The sequence below is a fragment of the Centrocercus urophasianus genome, unplaced genomic scaffold (genome assembly GCF_019232065.1).
Source record: "Centrocercus urophasianus isolate 14NV4802_14NV808 unplaced genomic scaffold, USGS_Curo_1.0 seq_16, whole genome shotgun sequence".
Lineage (NCBI taxonomy): Eukaryota > Metazoa > Chordata > Aves > Galliformes > Phasianidae > Centrocercus > Centrocercus urophasianus.
In genome coordinates this window covers 8,863,452-8,877,354 of record NW_024884711.1, presented here as the reverse complement: position 1 = coordinate 8,877,354, position 13,903 = coordinate 8,863,452, and the positions used below count along the sequence as shown (strand labels likewise).

Genomic DNA, 13,903 nt, shown 5'->3' with positions numbered 1-13,903 from the left:
AAAAAAAAAAAAAAAAAAAAAAGCCAGAAAAGCCATTAAATTATTCCCCAATTTTCACAATTCATAATCAACAGAATAACATACAATAATTCTTTTAAAAATTTGCAACCAAAGTATTTGAAAAAGTTGGCACTTTCAAGCTGTCCTATAAAACAGAACTAGAAAAGCTCACAAAGAGCTCGTCCCACTGTGCCCTACCTCCAGAGACAGGATCAGCCATCTCACTTCCACCAAACATTCAACATTTGTGTAGATTAATAAGAAGTGAATACACCCAGCTTGTGAACAGTGGCAAAATGAAAGATAAAGTGCAGAGAGACATTAACAACTGCTGCCTAAGCAACACTGTTGGCACTTCTATCTGCCCTCATTTTTAAAAGTGCTTCTAGAGATCTGGAAAACAAATGTACAGGTAGAACAGAGGTGTAGTTAGAATGGCATTTTACAGGTTCGTAATTAGAAAGATTATCATGGTGGAAAGAGACAATCAAAAATGAAATGCTCACCCATGTCCTAGGCTCACAATAGAAAACTCCAAAATGAGGGATCTCCAGAAAGAAACCCTTCCCCCCTGGAGTCAGCCTTTAAATGGAGTCTAGAAGTGCAGCCAGGCTCCACCCCTTCCATCATACAGCTGAACTGCCTTCACCTGTGCTCCATGGCTGACTCAGTGCTCGCCTCAGGTGATCAATCAGTGCTTCAGGCCCTGACTCAACAGTTTCCACACTGGTACAATAGCACTGCAGGGCTGTGCATCTCCATCACCTTTCAGTGTGTCCTGGAGCCACAGTACCATTAGGTAAATTTGTGCTTCATGTTTATTTGCCCAGTTCACAGATGAAGTGCTTAGGGATACAAGGCCAGGAACAAGAAAGCACCTATGAAGATTGAGAATCACTGGCTTTGCCTGTTTTTAAAGAGTAATGGAGCTTGCAAGACTTTACCACCTGATTTGTGTTTAACCACCTAAAACCTACAGAATGAAATGTCGGTCCTAAACACTGTTACCTCTGTTATCCATAGTGACCATGGGAAACACATGGTCTTCTTTTCCTCCTTGCAGCAGCTCAGCCATGTCCAACCCGCAACCTGAAGGCTGCAAGAGGCCTGGCCCAGCCCACCCTATGGCCATCGCCTACCCTGTGCCATCATGGTGGTGGCTCTGAGCACTGAGCGGCCCAGCCCAGCCCCAAGCACACACCTACTGCTCATAACAACCACACAGCAGCGTGTGATTGGTACTGCCTGAAACCAGGACATGGGGAAGGTGCAGTGCAGTGCCCAGTTACGGCAAATAATTGCGTGCATGGGATCGGTTGAAGAATGACTTATTTGTAAAACAACATATGACCAGTAGCTCGTAACAAGCCCTTCTTGAAATGTAGCTTTTGATTTGGACTCATTGGATATAGCAGGTGGAGCACCAAGCAGAAAGGATTATTTTATGTATTTTTATTCAAAGAAGCTGTCAAGATATTTATCCCTATCCGCAAAAGCTTAAAGCTGCTAATCTGTGATGCACTGCAAACTTTGTATCTTTTTCTGGAGATCTGCTATCTAGCCAACATTTCCAAGCTCTATGTGCAGCTGATTATTTCAGCTTAAACCTAGAGCAATAACGTTATTGAACTGTAACCTAGTTTTTCCACTTTCTTTTCCAAGCTGTCAAGATCTCTAATTTCTAATCCTGTCCTCCCACTGCCTCTTGTAGTTTTATGTTATCTTCATTTTTAGCTAGTGGATTCTTTTTCATCTAAGTTATTAATAAAAATACTGGATAACATAACCTAGGATATATATTTCCTGAAGTTCACTCAAAATATCCTTCCACTTCAGCAGTGAATCACTGATGGCTGCTCTCTGAGTATGATTTTCCAGCCAGACTTTCATTCACTACAACAGTTGCAGTTTCATAGCATTTCTCTGGCCTTCTTATGATAATTTCCATGAGTTATTGCTAATATACACTAAAGTTAGCAGCTTCTTCTCCATGCATGAGGCTAGAGAAGGAAAGTACACTGACCAACCTAGATGGGCACATTCTGTTTCTGTAAATCCAGCTGAGAATAATACAGAGTAGTTCAAAACACATGAAGATCAGCTGTGTCCCATGCAATGAGAAAATGATTCTTTCATAGGTAAGAAATCACAGCAAACAATAAGTCACTGGGTGTTTGCAATGTGATTAAACTAACTACCTAAGCATGGATAATAGGTTAAAACAGCTTTTCTGCTCTGGCTAGCTATGGGAAAAACTGTAAAGGACCAGCAGGGAGGTAACACCCCTGTGTTTAAAGCTATATATGTACACAATACAGGACATACAAAAGTGCTCAAGCTTGAGTGCATATTGATGACATCAAACAACTAATTAAGAATGACCTCATAGATGTATGCTAGATTATTGCCATGACCATTGTATGAATGCTGCAATGCATACAGAATACTGTCTCTGCATTGGCTGTTGATTGACTGCTGAGAGTTTGGGCTTATTGGTATTTTCAAAAACTTTTTCTTAACTTCCTTTTCAGGTCTGTATCCATGTAAGAACTCACCTACTATTTTTGACTTTACTAAAATTTATCTTCCTGAAGCCTGCTGATTTTATGTTGATTTTCTCCTTTTGCCCTTTCTTAGGATCATGAACTTTATCATTTCATATTTAATGAGAAGAGTCTCCCTGAGGCAAATATATCAATTTTTTGTATCAGAAGATATTCTGAAATGAGATAAAACAGTGTAAATCTGGAAATAATGCCACTGACATTTCATGGAATAAAACTGCACAGACAGTTCTTGAGATCATTTGTGGTAGATAATCCTGATTCTCATCAGTGATAAGAGTCTTAAATTAAAGCTTTCTTTGTTTTTAAATGATTGTTTTAATGGTACTGTATCTTTTTTTCCTCCAAAGTTATGGCAGTAACTCACTGACAAAGAAGCAGTACTTGCCATAAAAATGAGACCTCACAATGTGTAAAGCATTCAACTGGAAGATAAATCTTCCAGAGGAATGCAGATCTTCAAAGATTATTTAATACAATGTTCTTGACTATAAGGCTAGAGGGAGGTTGGCCTGCTTAAAAGTAAAGAAAAAAATAAAATCAAACCTTTCATTGTGTTTCTTACATGCTATTTGTGAATGGCAGATGCTTGATCCCTACTTTTTCTATATTATTCCAGTAAATCTATTTCAAATACTGCTGTGAGTGAAGAAAAGGTCACATTACAAATTACAGCTTGATCTTTTTATCATAGCATGTTTGTATATATAGATATGCCTTACGTCACTTACATACAAAGCTTTCAGTCTCTTCCCTTTATTGCATTTCCATACAGTTACAAACTTTAAACAGAAATAAAGAAACAATGCACTCAGTTCTTGACAGTTCACCTGAGCGTGAATTAAAAGATGGACAAAATACTGACAGAACTCCCAAGAAAGGCTGAGAATTCATTGAAAGGTTAATAACATGAATCACATCCTAAGAGAAAAATGAGTCTTCAAAACCATAAACTACCCAGTTTATGGCTGTACATTTGTTATTCTGTGGTAATCAGTTAACATCTGACAGTCACTTTTAAAATAGAAAATTAACTAAGGTATTCATTGACATTTTCCTTTTAGCTTAACGAGAGGTAAAGTTGAAGGAAAATTTAGTTTTTTTACAGAACACCAGCAACTGCCTATGTAGTACAGTTCAGAATATTGCCCCAGTATATACACCTAGCTTTAGTTATTCAGCTACAGGGAGTAGATTAGGAAAGTGCTCATTGTTCTCCCATGGCCACTGTAGATGCCTCCAGCAGTTTCACCTCCTAGATGAGTATTCCAACAGAGATTTGGAATACACCCATCTCTTCACTGACTGAACAGATACACAAGAGACTAGCACCTAACATGAATTCTTCACTTCTGCTGTAAAACCTGCTGATTAATCCTCACCAGCACAAAATGAGGAGGAGGCTCTGCAGACACTTGAAATATTAGGACTAAATTCTATATCTATCTTTGCCTCCAAGTCAATAAGAAAACTCTTTTGACTCACACATAGCAAGACTTAATTCAAGTCTGAGACAGTTTTATATGAACTGTCTTTTTTTCTTTAACTGCTTAACATAAAACACTTGAAAAATTTAAAGCAGATCTAAAAAAATCTCTTCTTAAGTTGCTCCAGATTCTCTCATCATTCCTTGGATTTTGGTACAGATATTCTGAGTTCATGGCATTGTCACTACAAAAAGAATGCAGTTTTAGAAAATATGAAGAAGCCTAGTTTTAGAAAAACACACTTGCAGCTACCTCTTTCAGGTAATGAATAGTCTCAACGATTATTCCAAAGAGGTTCATGAACTGATTTTATAATGCCAGTAATAAAAAGGGTCAGTGATTATTCCAAAAGGGCTCACAAATCGATTTTAAAATCTAGAACTAAAAATAAAAAGAAATGAGACAAGAAAAATTTCTGAACAATTTAGGAAACCTTAAAGGGATGTACAGGAAACTGAATCTGAAACTATGAAACAGAATAATTTCACCAACCAGAAATTATTCTGTTTTGTGGAAGCCGAAATACCTTTATTTCAACCTGTATGAATGATGCACCACCTTTCTAATGTGTCCATTCCCCAAAGGAATGTGGTTCTTTTAGTATATAATCATCCTTGAAGCATTTTGGGTTGTAGCAAGAGGAAAAAGAAATTGATCTTAAAATCATCTGAAACTAGCATGACGATGACAAGAAAGTCTTAACTGCATCACACAACCAAATCATTTGCTGACTTTCAGCATAGGCAGCAGAGACAAATAAGGATATATATGTCTGTTTTCTCTGGAAAAAAAAAGTTAATTAAGTCCAACTTACTACAACACAGAAACATCAACAGTCAAAGAAAGATATGAATTGTAAAAGAAAAAGCAATGCTAAAGAAAAGCACACAGTGTCCAAACTCACATCAACATGAAGCCAGAGGTGATGCTTTTCACAGATATCAGCAATTTTATCCAGAGGATCAAATGCTCCCAGTACTGTTGTGCCTGCAGTAGCACAGACAAGAAATGGTGCTGACCCCTGCAATAGGATTCAAAACAAAAAACTGTCATTCACACCATTCATTTCTCTCAGTATATATGGAAAGCTGAAGTATAACAAGGTCATGAAAAGTAGGACAAAGATGTGACAGTCTACATTTTAGTTTCCCAGCACTGAGAGCCTCATAAAGAAGGTCCTGAATATAAAAATGCTGACTCTTAGGAAAAAAAAAAAAAAAAAAAAAGGCATTTCCAGCTACCACCATCACAGGGCAGACTGCGCTGGTTCAGACAGCTTCAGACTGTTTTGACAGATGCCACTTTTATCAAGATGAAAGCACTCTGGATATTTAACATCCCTTTTTATACACTGATTTTCATTTCTTGATCTTCCATATTTTACCATCCAATTTCCTACCATTATGCCAAACACAAATCAAGCTTTTAGTACAGCCAGCATGCTACCCCTGCTGGGAAATGACTCATGCCTCCAGGGACTCACTTGTGTTCCCCCTACAATGCCTATATTCTTTGCCAACTGGCATACAGCACAACTTGACTGTTGCTATCTGACCCCAGTGCCCTGTGTACAGCCAAGTCCTACCCTCTTGCTCCTTACTATCTAGAAAACAGGAAGAGATGTTGATGGCAACTGAACCACAGTAGAGAGACCACTGGAAATCCGACAGTTTAAAGATTAGAAGGGATCTGTGACAACTTCATGAATTTGAGGGTACAAATCCCAGCAATGACTGTCCATTCTCATAAGCTATAAGTTCATGCTGAAGCAACTACTCTGCTCATTCCAGTATCTGGCTCACAACATGACGGTGCAGCTATAGAAGCAGCACCAAGTTGTTACTAAATTGCATAATCTTGGATCCCTGAAGTTCACTTGCAGTGAGTTAAATCCCACAGATGACGTAAATCTGTGTGCTGATGTAACTCAGACTAGTTTCACTGCAATCAGACATCAGATGGAAATCAAACTCTAAGTGCAAGTCTTTCATGTAGCTTCACTTTAACTGAAATCTGATCTTTGTTTTCCTCATTTTTTATTTTTTATTTTCAAGTGTTGCCACTTTTAAACATCTACAACAGCCAAACAGGCTTGATTCACATTTACATTCTGATAGTTTTATAATTCATTGAAAAACAGAATGGCTTGGGTTGGAAGGGACCTCAAAGATCATCTAGCTCTAAACGCCCTGCCAATCACAAGATTAGACTGCCCAGGAACCCATCCAACCTGGCCTTGAACACCTCCAGGGATGGAGCATTCACAACTTCTCTGGGCAGCTGTGCCAGTGCCTTACCAGCCTCTAAGTGTAGAATTTATTCCTAACATCTAATCAAAAACCTTCCCTCTTTCAGTTTAAATCCATTTCCCCTTGCCCTATCACTATCTACCTGTATAAAATGTCAGTCACTCTCCTGCTTGTAAAAGAAGTAAAAGAAGATCGCAACAAGGTCTCCCCAGAGCCTTCTCTTCTCTAAGCAATCTCAACTCCCTCAACCTTTCATCACAGGAGACGTGCTCCAGGCCCCATAATTCTTTAACAGTGTAGAGGACTCTTAGAATAGCACATAATTATGATGTATTTGTACTTTAAAGTTTCTCTACAATTTGCTAAAGCAATGAAAAGTAGCGTTGGAATAAATTAAAATTAATCCCACACACAAAGAATTACCAGCTTGTAATTCACTTCTTGGTCATTCATTCTTACTACAGCCTACAACAAAAGTCAGTCAAACTTACAAAAGAACCTGAAGCTCAAATACAAAACACTTTCAAGTGAGGCTAAGACTTATTTGCTGCACTTAACAGTTTCTCTTAGTACTCTTACCAATTTCCTCAACCACAGCTACATCACAATCACACAGCCTGCCCAGCTGCCAGCAGGCAGCCTGACAAAATATGGGGATAAGTTTAGGACCATTACAAATTCAAAAAACTATAGTTACCATTGCAATTTTCTATGAAGAAGGGAATCACACTTTTATTCTCGCCAATAAAGTTAAATAGATGCTCTTGACTAAATTCTCTAAAAACAGGACTAAGACTCTCCCTATTCAGAGCCAGTGAACATTCTGTGTTCTTGTCACTAATGAATACATCCTCTTGTTTAAGAGTCATTAGAATATTTACTGTAATTCACTGAAGTGTCCTTCTGTAAAAAGTTGTAAAACAGTACTTTATCAAGGACAGATAGAGTTATGGAAGCTCAGGTGAAATGGAAAATTTCCAAAATGCCTGTAATTTCCATCAAAAGGCAAGCAAAATAGTGAGTGTTTCTCAAAGGTAGTACACCTATGAGCAGATATTAATATAGAATATAGAACATTGTTTTCAAATTGCACAGAACTGAATTGAGGCTGACTTCTTTGTTTAACAACATAAATACCAGATGATCTTTCTAAATAACCACCAAATCACACACACAAAAAAACCCAACAAGAAAACGTTTTTCCAGAGCACAGAGCTCATTCTCCTGTCTGCCTGCTTTCTCTTGCTCCACACTTCAGTTCTTCCCTCCTCCCCCCCCTCCCGATTGCTCAAATGAGCAAAGTACAGACTGTCTTCCATGGATAAAGAAAGGAAGAGTTTGCTAGCTAATTAAGGACACCATGTATCACTAGTTATTCTGTCTAGTGTCAAACCCAAAGGGGAGATGGTTATTTGGCAGAAGATGTATCTAAGGAAGGTTTTAATTAATGCAATTGTGGCCACACCAGTGCATGACAGGATAGCAGTGCTGTGCCATTTCTATCAGCCACAATAACTCCCAAAGTAGGATCTCATGGTAGGCAACATCCACACCAGGGACAATACACTAGCTTGTTAGTATTCTCAGCTCATGGACTAAGGGCTGAGATCCGAATCCTTCTGCTCTAAAGCAAGAAATGAGGTGGCATAAGCAAGCCAGAAGAAGATGCTCTGCGCCTTACAAGCCATATTCGGTCCTCCAAACTCTCTAAAATAAGTTGCAACGACTACAGTAAGCGCTACCTTACAGACTGTGGGGATGTGTATTAATGTTGTCCAAACAAAACATCAGTACACTTCCAATTGCTGCCCTTTCCCTTTCTGGTTGGCAAAGTGTCTGTGGGAAAAGAGGCACAATGGAATCTCTGCACTCTTAGGACAGGAATAAGAAGGACACAAATTAGAATTTGCAGCATGTATGACAGTTTCAGAGACCAAGCCATATCTTACAACTCTTGTTCACTGCAGAAGCTAGCACAATAGCTGCTATCATAATGAAAAACCTTCAATTTTCATTTCCCTTTTAAGATACTGCATCCATTTTATTTAATAAAGATCAAGGGCAAAAGAAATCCTACTCTTAGACGAAACGTGCTGAATACTTCAGAGTAATGTTGTACTGAGGGCTTTCATTAATTGTGAAAGCCCTGTAGAATTTCACTTCCCAGAACAATGTAACACCTAAGAGCCTAGGCCTGCTCCACAAGTTTGGGGCAAATTGATTGCACCTGTAAGAAAAACAGTGGTACATTAACTGCTCTATTTTTAAGATCTCACTCACTCATAGTTTTCCTTCCTTTCACTCAGACACAAGCACACAGTCTGCATACGCTCCTCTTCTCTCTTTCATGCTTTCTCTCCCCCTCTCACCTCTTTCCTGGCCCGCTGGACTTGTTTCTCCAGTTCCTCAGGTATCATCTTACCTCTAAGGGACACAGATTTAAAACTTTTTCAGTTACATTCAAATAAGTTGGTTAGTACAGCACTACTGCATTTCAAAAAGCTCAGAGAACACAGCAATGATTTTTGCTTGCTTACCTTTCATCTGTTTTGATGAAGTAAACGTTCTCCGTACCAATACCCAGGAAAGAGGCTGCCTTCTTCATGGAGTAATGACACTGTAATTGAAAGAGTAAAAAAAAAAAGAATTAAAAAAGAGCACAATTAAAAATTCCTTTGCATAGGAAACACTGATATTGAAATAAATTTAATACCAGCTAACAGTCATAATAACAGTATATCCTAACACATAAATCAAATTGACAAAGCTGCCAAGTAGAAAGACGTATTGTACTTAACAATTTATGACAGGGAGCAGGGAAAACAAACAAAATAGATGCGCACCATGTTTAAAATGTTGGCTTAGAAATAAAAAGCTCCATTACATATCAATAGTTTAAGCCAATACTACATTAGAATAAAAATAAGAAAAATTTAAAATAATCATTAAGAAAGAATGATTAACTTCTTTTCAAAATGTGAACTTCGTTTCAAAATGTTTAAATAGAAATGAAAGTAATAAGAGTAAAAGGCAATTTCACAAGAAGAAAGGTCTAAAGGCTATTGAACTCAGCAGCCCAGAGGCAGCTTATAGGTCTGAATATCCAAAAGAACCACCCCTGGAAACTGGACTCTTAATCAGGATGTATACAAAGATAATCTCTCTCTACCACTTCATAATTCCGTTTTTTCTATGTGCTTTTTCTAAACAACAGCTGTTGGACTCTGTCAGAGACAGGATACCTACGTTAAACCAACTTTTGGTCTGACTCAGCAATTCTGTTCTTAAGATCACAGAGTTTAAGTTCCAAGACTTAATAAAATTTTTAGAGTTTGTACAATCAGGACTTTCAAGGCTTTCAAATCCTTGAAAATCTTGGTGGTTAGACCAAGGTTGTCCACACGAATTTGGATCTTGGAAGCCATTATGAAAGCAAGCAGACTTTAGATGGCACTTAGTGCATCAGACGTCTTTAAATCAGTATGGATTATGGTAAAAGTTCCAGTTTGAACCAGCCTATATTTTAGTATTTTATCAAAGAATTTTAGTTACGTCTTGTCAAAAAGACGTCTATGAACAAATGCAAATGAACACCAATAGACACAGCGTGCTTCTCATTTTGAAGCGAATAAAGGGCATCTGTGTACGAAGCCTGTAAAGTGACTGTAAAAGATGCCCCTTCACCTGCTCGAAGGATATCAGAAATGGGCTTTTAGTCAATCAATGAATGATAAAATTACTCAGATAAGAAGGACATTTGAGCTCACAGTCCACTCTGTAGACTGTCCAATCTTTTTTTCTGTTAAATATTTAAGATCTTTTAGCTTCCTGCATTTCCAATGTTCAACTTCATAAAGTGGAAGCAGTTCTACAGGGATACCGTTCTTCAGTGTAACAGTTTTCTGTATCATTCCAAAATAAGAGCACACTCATATCACACAGCTTAACCCATTTTCAAGAGTAGCCCGGGAATTCAAGACACAATAACCTTAATCTGAACTTGTTCTGAGATCTCAAACTCTCCACACCCTGCAACATGATAAATGTTTACCCACTCAAACCAATGGAGCAAGTTTTGAGAGCATTCAGCATCTCATAGGACTACACAGTTCTCAGAATCAAGACTACCCAAGTCTGGGATTATTACTTCTAAAAAAATAAAATTGGATTTTTTTACACATTATTACTGAAGAGTTAAAACAAGCCTTATTCCAGCAACCGTGACAATGTCTAGAATTGTTACTTTTCAGATAGGAGGTGAAACCAGGTGGATAATTAATTCCATTTTCTTCCAGAGAGTTCACACAAATGGAGTTACTGCAGAACATAATTATGAAAAATGTACAACATTTTAATGTGTGGGTATGAATATATTAAGGATATTAAAGCCTGTCACGCTTATTTTGATGAGATGGATCATCTCAAAGGGCTCTTTTTCATTTTGACAAAAAGCTTTTCTCCTCACCATTGCACACTTTTTAAAGGCATACAAAAATACTACCTGATACTATCAGTTAGTTCTAAGAATGCTTACTTTTGTAACGTGACACATTCACAAAGCCTTTAGGACACGTTCATTTCAACTCCACAAAAATTACAAGATACATAGGTAGATAATTAGTCTTACATGGCATCAATAATGGTAATAATGATTGTAGAGTGGCAATGTGTTGATCATGGAAATTTGGAGATGCTTTAAGCTATTTAGCAAATTGTTGAAAATAAGGTCTGTATCACTGATTTCTGTCCATTAGGGTCAAATGAAAGGTATGAACCACTAGAAATAATACAGTCTCAGATTTGGAAAGCTGTAGAATTACAAAATAACTGTATTAGTAAAGTACTCCTCACTAAATAATTTATTATTAAAACTGGTACACAAGAATGAGAGAAAGATAAGAGACTTGAGCGTTTGAGAGGTTATACTAAAGAGCAGAAGGAGAGGGAAGAACAGAGAGGACACTAAAACATAACAGGCTGCCAGGTGTATTATTTCTCACCTTTACAAGAACTTCTGTTCCTCCTTCTGTCCTACTGAAGACCTGATAAAATTTGATAAGTCTACAGTAGGACAGAAAAGTGACTGTATATTACAACACTGCCTTGAAATGTGCTTTCTTTTCTTCAAAGTAACCTTTCAGTTACATTGCTAGAAAACATACATGAACTTCATTTTTTTCACCATCATTACATAAACCTAAATCACACCACGTTCTTTTAAGAAGAAAACAGAGAACATTAGCAGCTCTGGTCACAACAATATAAAATAGTTCATTTGTTCATAGTGTCCTTTCAATAAGGAGAAAGCAATACTCAGATAAAACATTATTTGTATCTATACTACATATAAGATATCAAGTAATAATTTTTCATACCAAAAGTTGAGATTACTTTTGCCTTTTCTTTTGTAGTTTTGATTGGACATGTTAACTCTGTAATCATTAGGAGTGAGAAATGAATGCCAAAAAGCACAAGATCAAACCAAAACAGTACATTTAAGATGTGATGCTGTACTGTGTTAACTACAGCTAGACAGTTAGTTTTCTTTTTCGAATAAGATTTGCAAAGATAATTCACTTTCCCCATGAGCTCATTAAAAGAGAAGATAAATGTCTTCTCTTGGTTTTGAAGAGTTTCCTACAAACATGATTGCATAAAGCAATTACATTATTATGAGATTGGTTTATTACTCATTTTTGTCTCATGTAATTTCAACAGGGGGCAACACTGTGAGTTAAAGTTGTGTTCTTCCATTTTATTACTTTCATGATCAAGGACGAATTTAATTCCTTTGCATCTAAAAACTACTCATAACCACAGAATCGTAGGGGTTGAAAGGGACCTCCAGAGATCGAGTCCAGCCCCCCTGCCAAAGCAGGTTCCCTACAGCAGGACACACAAGTGGGTGTCCAGGTGGGTCTTGAATATCTCCAGAGAAGGAGACTCCACAACCTCCCTGGGCAACCTGTTCCAGTCTCATATCAACACATACATTTCAACAGTTTACACATACACTCTTCTACCCTCAGTTACCTCAAATTTAGCAAATTCCTACCTTTCAGATCAATGCAATACATTCTTGAGTCAGAATAAAGCTCAAATGGAGAAAAATGATAATAATAATAATGATAATAATAAATGAAGCAGGTGGGTTGCTGTCTACAACTATAGCTGTATTCAGATTCTACAGAAACACTAATCATGCCTCAGGAAAGTGAGATTTAACAACTTCTTACTACTGAAATGGTCTCAAGAGGAATCACTCTGTAATTGTCCAGCAAGAGAGCTATAGAAGAGTACCATCTTCATGGAATATCATGACCGTAAAGTAGTTTAGTATTTTACTTGCAGTAAAAAGGAGCACTTTTGTTGCTGAAGGCCAAATACAGCATGTGAGGACCTTCAGTAGGCCACACACTAAACACAGAACTTCATATTAACTACAAACATACAAAGTATACATAGTCCCCAGGTCACATAACATTAAGTCGCTGACAACTCCATGCACTCCCCTGCTCTTTCAGCCTGCCAACTGCCAGACAGAAACTGTGGGACTTGGCAACTCAAAGCAAAACAAAAATCATTTTATTTCAATAGCATTGAAGCAAAGCCCTACAACTAGAGTGCCTGGAGCTGACAGTGCATTTTGACTCCTTATCAATACTCTCATTTCATTAAAGCCTCATTACTTCTCCATGCCAACACTATCTGCCTTACTCACTTTAAAGCTAAACACAGGTTGCAACTTCGCTATTATCATTTTTTTCAATCATTTGCTTACACAACACAAAACAGGTCTATGCCTTCTGGGTACTCTGCAGAACAAAAACAACAGTAAAATTCTATACAAAAGCAGCATCAAAATAAAAACAAATAATAAAAAATGAAGACTGACACAAGCACTTACATACTTCTTTTTACTGTTGGGCATTTATTAAATACACTCTTAATAACAGGACATATTTGAATTAAACTAGTTGCAAAAGGTAGCAAAATTTGTACAGATGGATCAAAAATATACATCAGTATGTACCATCCTCCCTCAAAATGAAGAATTAAAACTAGATGTCTTTGACCAGTCACAATATCTACCTGCTAAAAGTGGCAGTCTTACAGCAAGCAATCACTAATTACAACACGGTTTTGTGAATCAAGTGAAGTATTACAGATCAAGAACACTGCCTTAAAAGTAATTCAACTTTTTTTTTTTCTGGTTGATTCTGTGTTTCAGTAGAGTTTGTAATAACACTTCTGCACAATGAGAAAATCAGAACTGGAGAAGTGAGAGAAAAGAGCCCCTAAAGAAAAAGAAATTAGCTTCAGAATAAATGTATGGACATATCTCCAATTCCCACAGACAGTTTGAACAGTTATTACTCAAAAACTTCAGAAATAACCACATATTTTCAATTATTTAAAGAAGAACTGCCTAGAGATCCAGAAGAATTTGCCCAAATATTTTATGGTAGGTTTTGTTCTCTACCATAGCAAATTCAGATACAGGTACCAGTGGGAGCTGCAGAGAGCCATTTCACAGGTCTGGAGGCATTCAGCTCAATACAAACTTTGACATCTTGCAAGAAAAATTTCTGAAACCTATGCA

At 37.4% G+C, this 13,903-nt stretch overlaps 1 protein-coding gene across 9 annotated transcripts in view; it reads right to left on the bottom strand.

Moving 5' to 3' along the window:
- GADL1 (glutamate decarboxylase like 1) overlaps positions 1–13,903 on the bottom strand; it is a 249,377-nt gene that overhangs the window by 51,407 nt on the left and 184,067 nt on the right. For all 9 annotated transcript variants that reach the window (XM_042816576.1, XM_042816571.1, XM_042816573.1 and 6 more), the window contains 3 exons: positions 8,838–8,917; positions 8,670–8,724; positions 4,956–5,072 (listed from right to left, as the gene is read on the bottom strand). In XM_042816576.1, coding sequence (XP_042672510.1) covers positions 4,956–5,072; positions 8,670–8,724; positions 8,838–8,917 — 252 coding nt within the window. The remainder of the gene's footprint in view (positions 1–4,955; positions 5,073–8,669; positions 8,725–8,837; positions 8,918–13,903) is intronic.